At 42.6% G+C, this 9441-nt stretch overlaps 1 protein-coding gene across 8 annotated transcripts in view; it reads left to right on the top strand.

Annotated features, from left to right (window-relative positions):
- The first annotated feature begins 4798 nt into the window (after positions 1–4798).
- RBFOX1 (RNA binding fox-1 homolog 1) overlaps positions 4799–9441 on the top strand; it is a 333478-nt gene continuing 328835 nt past the window's right edge. For 7 of the 8 annotated variants that reach the window (XR_006391053.1, XM_044303360.1, XM_044303356.1 and 4 more), the window contains exon 1: positions 9048–9268. Coding sequence is in view for 7 of the 8 variants with exons in the window: in XM_044303360.1 (XP_044159295.1) it covers positions 9143–9268 (126 nt within the window). In the remaining variant the exon portion in view is untranslated. Of the gene's footprint in view, positions 4967–9047; positions 9269–9441 lie in introns of those variants that run through there. The other variant, XM_044303355.1, reaches the window with a different exon arrangement.

Here is a 9441-nt window from a genome sequence, read left to right as displayed (position 1 = left end):
ACGTTCTCCCAGACATTGTTTTTTAATTAAAATAGATAGGATCTCAGAAACAAGGGATATAGGAAATATTCTCCAACACTTCTTTCCCTCTGTCTTGTGCCAAGATCCCACCCTCCCGAGAGCAGATCTCTTGAGCCTGATGTGCAATGGGTCTAAATCTGTTAGGTCCACCACTAAATGAGGTGGCAAATGTGTTTAGAGCAGTTGTCACTTCCTTTCCCTGACTCCTCTTATGTAGAGTCATCCAAAGTGCATTACTCATCAGGGGGTGACAAGAGGTAGAAAGATCTGAAGATAGTAATAGCCTGACTTCTGTGACCTTATAGTAAGAGTAACATTCAGGAAAACAAATAATTTTAGAAATCCATCAAAAAGTTCTCAAAATTCAATTTCAAAAAGTTTAATGTAAAGATAAATCTTGAGATTAAAGTCTTTTTCCAGATTAAGGAAACAGTGTGGAGTTCCTCTTTAAAGGAACATTCTGGGCAAAAATTATACTGTTTTATACCAACTGCTAGACATGAAGCAGAGGTGCAGGACATTGGGATTATCTATGGTATTTGATCCCTATCTCATGCACAGCCCCCTCACTAGATATAAGGCAGTGCATTCATGCCTTTTAGGATAATTACTTATTTCCTGTTTATCTCATTAGTGCTATGGCTGTGAATTGAAATGTTTGACAGGAACAGTCCTGTCGTTTGGGATTTTTAGGTTCCCAACCAAGACGTATGAAGTGTTGGGCACCAGTGTGGTAGCTGAATGGGGTACAGAGGTTGTAGGCACATGTGGACCTTAAATGGGTTCTCTTGGCTGGCGATATTGATGATATACCCTCAGAATAGGTCATAAATCAGATAGGTGGGGGTCCAACACTTGGCTTCCCCACCAAACAGCTGTTTCCTCCAAACAGCTGTGGCACCAAAAGCTGACAGTGTACAGAGAGAAAGAAGAAGGCTCCGTACACTGAAGGTAGGAAGGTCATCAATATCTGGAGCTCAGAGAACCTCTTTGAATACACATACATTCAGTAATTATGATGCTTTAAACATCTAGCACTTCAGCACTGTTTGTCACCTTTTCCAAGATAAATAATTTGAGTAAAACATGCTCAATCACATGACTTGATAATATTGTGCACGATTGTGGCATGTGCCAGCTTTATTGTGCCTTCCTACCATCTATTGTATAATTGCACTAAATTAGCTATCTGGAGCTCAGAAGTAGCAGTCATTTCCATGCCTTTATGTCTGAAGGGGTCCAAATGCACTGTTTTTCCCAATATTATAGTTACAGGCCTTAATACTACATGCTCCTCTGTAGAGTAGACACTCTATATACAATCACGTGGATCACCCATTTGTATTTGACGCTGCAGTATTCTCTTTCTCCACTGAATGTAAAGTAAACCCCTGGATGTGTTGCAGCATGTATCACAAGGGATCTTCTCATTGTGTTGTGTCTCTTAGATGTCCCATGATGGATTCTGCAGCTGGGAGTCTTGGATCCCTTTCACCCTTTATTACTTCCTTACAGTTCACCATTTTCCTTTCAATGTTTACACTCATGCTCCATGCATCTTCAGTAGGCAGAGGGGGGTGAATCACTGTCCGATCCTTCTCTTCCCTGATATCCACTATCAGAGTAAAGTCAGGACACCCTCATGCCCATTACATGGTCCTTTAGTTCTGTCTGAAATATGTGGGTTTGAACATCAGTAATGTTATATGGCCAACTAAAAAATATTTTTCAAGACTCTACTACTGATAGCTTCTCCTCTGGACAGGTCATCAGTATCTGATTGTTGGGGTCCAACACCCAGGACCCACGCATACCAGCTGTTTTAGAAGGCCATGGTGCTCACAGTAGCGCCGCTGCCTTCTCTCAGTGCCATCCATTTGATAGAGGTTGTAGTTGGAATCGTAGCTCAGCCCCATTCACTTCAATTGGGCTGAGCAGCGCCTAGGCCACGTGACCAATGAACGTGATGTCACATGTCCTAGGTCAGTGATGATGAACCTTTTGGAGACCAAGTGCCCAAACTGCAACCCAAAACCCACTTATTTTTGCAAAGTGCCAACACAGTAATTTAACCTGAATACCAATATAGTATATCTTCCATGTCCTTTATCTTTCAGCTATAATAGCCTGCCTACAATCGATGTACTGCCTCTGCTGTTTATAGTGTGCCCTGCGCTGATGAATGGCAGGAAAGGTCTAAGAAATTATGGTACACCATAGACTTTTTCCAGGGTGTGGGTGCCCACAGAGAGGGCTCTAAGTACCGCCTCTGCCACCCTTGCCATAGGTTTGCCACCTCTGGCCTAGGGCACCCTGAAGGAAGGTTATGGCGCTACTGCGAGCGCCGCTGCCTTCTCAATCAGCTGATCTGTGGGGACCCCGCTGTTGGACCCCACCCATTAGATACTGATGATCTATCCGGAAAAATGGTCATCAATAGTAAAGTCCTGGAAAAACCCTTTAACGGTCTATTCAAGTGACTGGAGAGCAAATGGAAACTGATATAGCAGAGCTGTATTTGTCATCTGTCGGTATGATAGCTGTACTCCCTTTCACCGGTCACCAAAATGATTAAAAAGCAGTGGCTGGTCTCATATTTCTACTATGAATCCTTTTAACGTCAGCGTAATTTTACATATCCATTAGTGCACCTAGCCTTCATAGCCGCAGTGTAAGGGTTAATGTTTCATTACAAGCAGGTACACCCATGACGGCATACTGAGCACTTGCATATGTCAGCACATTTAAAGGGATAGCTCAGAAATGTTAATAGTCCAATTTATCTTTCATCTTAGCTGAATGTATCCCAGAAAGTGTATACCTAATGGCTGTGCTGTCTACCGTAGGGGCCAACACCTCCTGTTAGAGCGAAGTCCGGCCCTATATCCTTTGCAGTGCTCTCTAACTATGAGCTTCCCATCCCCCATGCAAATAATCTCCCCATCCCCCAACACAATAGCAGCACTAGAACGCTATACTACTTAGTAGTCTCTACGTTTGAAATGGAAACTTCCCTACAAAGACATTTTAGTGTAAAAGATGAATAAATCTTTATAAAAATATGTAAAAGGCCTGGGCCTGTTATATTAATATATTCCTTTTCAGGGATGTGCTAAGCTGTGTTAAGCCAGGGAGCGTCTCAGACCCGTAGCTGGTGCCTTCTGCATGCAGATGCCGTATTGCTGGAGCAAAGCTCGGATTTCTGCACGGGGCCTGAATAAGCCCGTCCTGAATCCCCCCATTGTGTCCCTCTCAGCTGGTGTCCCCTGTGGCCACCAATGGCCTTGTGTGACATGTGCGGGGTGCCTGCTGCATCCTGCCATTTGTTGTGCTGTCTCAGGACACGGACATTGGTCCTGTTACTTTTCCCTGGAAATTTGAGAATAAGCAACTTTGTTCCAATCCCTCCTTTGCATATTTGACATGTTCTTTCTGATTTGCATCTTTATTGCTTTCCCTCCTAACACCGGTTTACAACATCCTTGACCTTCCTTTAGAGTATCTTACGCAAACACCTTTTCTTCCTGGTCACCTTGAGAGCAAGTACTAATAAATGTGAGCACCACCGCCCTCCCCCGCAACTTACCAAGCACACCGCCGTACCTTGTATAGTGGCTGTGCTTGGTATTGCAGCTGAGACGCATTTACTTGCATCGGGCTGAGCTGCGCCTAGGCCAGGCATGGCCAACCTACGGCTCTCCAGCTGTTGTAAAACTACAACTCCCACCATGCCATGCTGTAGGCTAATAGCTGTAGGCAGTCTGGGCATGCTGGGAGTCGTAGTTTTGCAACAGCTGGAGAGCCTCAGGTTGGCCAGCCCTGGCCTAGGCCATGTGACCAATGAATGTGTCATCACACGGCCTACAAAGGTGTGCATTCCATCGTTTGTGGGAATGGAACAGCTGGCCCCTAATAGAACAGTCCTTTTCTTGTCCGTAATTCGGACAATATTAGAACATGTATTCCGTATGTCCGTTCTGCAAATAAATTGGACATGTTCTATTACTGTCTGAATGGAGTAATTTCAGTTTTTTTTGCTGACCTATTAAAATGAATGGTTCCTTATATGGTCCGCAAAAAAAAAGAACACAGAAAGAAAATACGTTGGTGTGACGTTGGTGTGCGTGAGCTCTTCTCCTGAGGATAGGTCCTCAATAGGTAAATCTGGGAGAACCCCTTTAAGGCTGGGTTCACATCTGCGCTTTTAATTCCTGCGGAGGTGCAGCCTGAAGAAATTCACTATATCCAGTGTAAACGGAACAGATAAAATTAATTTTGCGTCTGATTTATAAAAATTGACCGTGAAATTTGATTTAAGTATGAATAAATTCTAAGCGCATCGAAAGCACTCTGGACGCCTGGAAATTTTTCTCTCCATCTATTAAGATTTGCCCAAAAATTCTGATTCTGACAAATCCCAATTTTCCTCCTATTTATTAGTTCTGGTGGAATGTTGATTGTGAAGCCTTGTTGCGCTCAGATCTGCTCCATCTATAGGTATCCCCCCCCCCCCTCCCGTTTCCCTATTTGCTTTGGCTTTTCCATTTCCTATCTATATTTTGTATTTCGCCTCTAGTCACCGAAAGGTTAAGAATGATATTTACTTTGTTCTTTTTCCCTGCAATCCTCTTCTCAGCAGCTAGCTATAGGGTCTGGCACTGACAGAGGCGTGCCTCGCCGTGATTGATGGAGTCAGCCGCAGCAAGCTAAAAGAGTCCCATCTGGATTAGGTTTTAGGAGCAGTCAGATGTTGAGTGGGAGGTCAGTCAGGCTGGAATCTAGCTCCCCCTCCTTCAACACCCCTGCCATCTACTTCCACACATTACACAGACTATGCACGCCTTCATCCATAATTGATGCCTGCTTTTGGGCAGATGCTGCAGGGCCTGGGACACAAACAGCTGCTAAGTTTATGGAGAAGAAAGGGAGCAGGATGGTACAGCAGGTATATTGACTTTCTTTCTGCTTTTCCCATGGCGTGGGTCTATCTAGTAGAAGGCTTCTTCCATTGCAAGGAGGCTAGGACGTGTTCAGCTGCATTCTGGAGGTAGATGTGGGGAATGCAGCAGCGTCCTTTATGCTTTGCTCGATCCATTTATCTGAGTTGCTTTTCCAAGCAGCAGGTTTACAGAGTCATTTTGCATTTCTCTTCTTTGTTTCCATGCCCCGAGGAGAAAGGCTCTGCTTGGCTCATTTAACTACTGTAGGAGAGGCGTCCTTTGCATATGCAATGCTGTTGGCAGGAGCAATGGAACACAGGAAAACAAATCTAATACAAAGGCAATTTGTCAGCTAGAGGTAAAGGGGGCACCGGCACATAAAGGAGGGCAGAGCCAAGGCGCAGAGAGGCATCAGGAACTCTGAATAGAGCTGAAGTCTATATTGGGGGTTTAGATACGGCCATATTACACTTGTGATTGGGATTCTTTATTTTTTTTCAAAGTTTCAGTGTTTGCTGGAAGCAGGCGGCGAGCGGAATGAAATATGGTTTTATTCATTGCAGTTTCTGGCTTTAAAATTACCATTCTGAGCATCGGAGAAGTCCCTGTAAAGCATATCATTTTCCCCCGTTTCAGGTTCGTTCGGGTTCACGGCAGAAAGGCAATAAACTATATTTAATACACTGCCACGTAATGCATATTTTGGAGTTGAAATGTGGTTTTCATTAAATTTCTGTCCAAAACATTTAGCAAATGCTGACTGTCTGCCATCGTTCGGGGTTTTTTTTTTTTTCTTTCTCTCTCTGTTGCCAGCAAGTTACTTTAAAAGGGCTTACAACCTCCCAGCAGCTTAGGAAACCTAATGACTGAAGTATTCGAGTCCCAGGAACACTGGGGAACGGCCGTCACTTGTAACGTACACACGTACAGTATAGACCTCGTAGACAGAAAGGAGACAGAACCTCAGCGCTCTTAATTAAATATTAGTTGTAATTAGCACTAAGTGAGAATTCTTTGAATATTAATTTGGGTCTCTTGGAACTCCTGCCAGTGTTAATGAGAAACTACAGGGGTCTCGGTAACATCTGCTTCATAACTCAAGGTAGCGCAGAAAGCCTTAGTGAGGAGCACCTGCGCGTTTCCGCGGTGTTCCCCTGTATAGTCTGATTACTAGTAATGTGTTCATTTAGGGCATTAGCAAGAAAAAGAGTAAAAGGTTCAAGCATATAGTGTAGCATCTATCCATCTCATATCTATCGATCTATCTATCTATCTATCTATCTATCCATCTCATATCTATCTATCTATCTTTCTATCTATATCAATTATCTATCTATCTATCTATCCATCTCATATCTATCTATCTATCTATCTATCTATCTATCTACTGTAGTAACTCAATGAGTTGCGTGTGCTTGTCTGCAGTCCTATGCAAACTTCTGCTTTGTTGATACACACAGCATTATTTTATATTTTGTCACATTGTTTTGTGATTCATTTGATATCCAAAGGTATTTGCCATTATACTAAGCCACATAGAAGGCCCCTGTTTACATTTTTACAACAAAATGAATAATAAAGAAAGTAATATATCAAACAATACGTGATTTTGGTTGGTGCAGTGTCGGACTTCCGTTGCTGACACTCTCTGAAGGGATGACCCGACATTACCAGTGTTGGGATAGACCTCCATCTCTTTGGGCAGAGGTTGGCAGTGATGAGGATATAGTGGATATTTTCTTGCACATATACTGTAAACTGGGAGAGACTGGTCAAAACTGGTGCAAAGGAAAAGTGGCTTAGTTGCCCATAGCAACCAACCAATCAGATTCCACCTTTCATTTTCAGAGGATTAATCTGATTGGTTGTTATGGGCATCTAAACCAGTTTACTTTTGCACCAATTTTGATAAATTTTCCCCACTGAGTTTTTTTTTATGTGAGTGTGTGTACCATTTGTATTTGGATGTGAAAAACTGCTTTAGGCCTTACTCTGGACAACTAAAGCTTCGTATTTGTTCCATTCACAGAAAGAGATCATAGAGTTTAACATTTAGGGGTAAGCTGGGATAAGGTGAACTCAGGCATCAAGGAGTAAGGTTATCAAGCTTTTTTGACAACTATGGTGACCATACACATCACATGAATATCAACTGAACCCCCTATATTCTGTGGGACTGGCCAACCATCTAATGTTCATTGGGGTGTGCCAGCTCTCCACCTGGTGATGTCAGGGGGAAAAAGGCATGGGAGATGGTGGGAAAATAGTCTGACATTTTGAATTTCCACGTGCCAGAATTTTTTTGCTTTTTGGGGATGAACCCCAGACGTGTTGACTCAAAGCTGAATTACACAGCCAGATGTGGCAGACGATTGTCGGGAAGGAAGTGATCCCTCCCGGCAAGTCCTGCTCACTAGCGGAGGAGAATGCTGCTATTACATGTAGCAATCTCCTCCTCAGCATGGGGAGGAGCGATTGTCGTGCCATCCTTCACCGTCATGCTATATAGTAGTTTGCCGGCAGCAGATCGTGATTAGACACCACAATCTACTCCCTGCAAACTATAATTTTTAACAAGTCAAAAGATTTGGATTACCCGGTGATCGAGCGTTTGCTCATTCATCGGGCAATCAGCGGCAGTATTACACCACAAAATGACCGCTAATGAGCCTTCATATAAACACTTGTTAGCGATCATCTGCCGAAAAATCTGCGGTGTAATACAGGCTTTACTCCTCTCTCCCTATTGCTAACACACTCAGCCATATATTTGATGATTCAGGAGGAAAACAGTTATCTAAAGTCTATAACCAGGTTTACCAAGATGTATACCACCACCATGATGGCACCAGAACATCTCCTTCCTCATAAAGAAGTACAACTCCAAAATGCCAAGCTCTGGGTGATCCTCTCTATTCCATCACTGGGATTCCAATTAAGCATATTTTCCCATATTAATTAGATGTTAATATTTATATAGCCATCTCTATTTTCTAGCCCAAGAGCCATATTTCTATAAATGATGATACATTGCTTAAGGAGAGATCTAGGAATTTCCCCATATGTTTGACAACATGCTGGTATTTTTGACACTGATTAGGCCCTAATGCTAAAAGCTGTTCATTCGCTGCAGAGTAAAAGCGTCCACATTTCGTGCAGTTATTAACACCTTTCTGCTAAAGACATCATCCTGATATTTCCTCATTGCCTGACATTCATGCGCTTGTACAGTGGGATGGAGTCAGCTAATAGGGAAGTTTCCCTCTCATGTTTGACCCAGTCTATTTTCCATTTTCTCATCTTGCTATTTGCCGTAATGTTAATTTTCCACTTCTAAGTGATAAAGCTTTGTGTTGATCCCGCATACTCTGGGCAAGGCGAGTTGACCTAGATTTTTATGTTTCAAAAGCAACATTTTCACATGATTGCAACTGCTTTTGTGCTTTCATAATTTAGGCTTTCTGGCCTATTTCAAAGATCAAACTTCCTTGATAAAACAGAGTATCCCTAGGGCGCTATGCGAATTGTATTATATTTGTGAGCTCAATTGTTTGCAATTAAGTTGATGCCGTTAAGGGGGAGTTCTTTCTTGAATTAGAAATGTACGAGGCAATCTCCAGTCAACCTGGTCAAATTCACTGAGCATGAATAAATGGGAACATGTCCGTACTGTAGAAAGAAGTCATTGGTTGTTTTGTTGGTCTGGTTAGTATTTTCGGTGTTTAACCAATGAATTTATGCCATCTGCTGATACATATGTGCTGGTTAAGATAGACCAAAAGAAGAGACTCCAATCCAATCATCCAATATTTAGTCGATCTCTGTTAATTCTTCTGATGCCAAGAAACCAAGCTCAGTTACTCCACACTGAACATTCTCTGGATTTGCTATGTGTCATCTCTTTCTAGCTTCCCATTCTGGCTCAGGACCTCTTAGAAGGTGGTTCTAAACAAGGACCTCCCTCCGGTATACTCTAATAGGCCACATGGAAATGGGTTGTCTTTATGAGACAACCCCTCTAGGTTTCAAGGATTTTTGGACTGTTGTAACTTCATTGGTCTGAAACAGCCTGCACTGACACAGAGATTTTCAAAGCTGGATCCCTATTGCTACCTCTTTGACTGTCTACATCTCTAGTTATATGGGATTATGGTCGGTGGTCACGAACAATTTCTGGACTTATGGAACTAATTTTATATCAGCAACAGACAGGTGGAGGTTATTGCAACTGGGCCAACGCTATGGGATCCACATTAATGGTCAACTTTAGACAAATGCCTCTCTATGAGCAATTTTCTCAAACACAGGTCTGTACTGGTGGATATTCTCATGGCTTGCACTGTTTAGCTGTCTTGATGTAGAGTTCATTCTTGAGAATGCCTGTTGGTGGATCTTCAAAGCATACAAAAAATGTGCTTTGTTGAAAATGTGTGGCTATGTCTAATTACATTGCTGTAAATGTGTACATGTGTAGAGGCTT

The sequence above is a fragment of the Bufo gargarizans genome, chromosome 8, assembly GCF_014858855.1.
Source record: "Bufo gargarizans isolate SCDJY-AF-19 chromosome 8, ASM1485885v1, whole genome shotgun sequence".
In the NCBI taxonomy this organism is placed as follows: Eukaryota; Metazoa; Chordata; class Amphibia; order Anura; family Bufonidae; genus Bufo; species Bufo gargarizans.
Note: the sequence above shows the minus strand (reverse complement) of the source record. Positions and strands in the feature narration are given on the sequence as shown.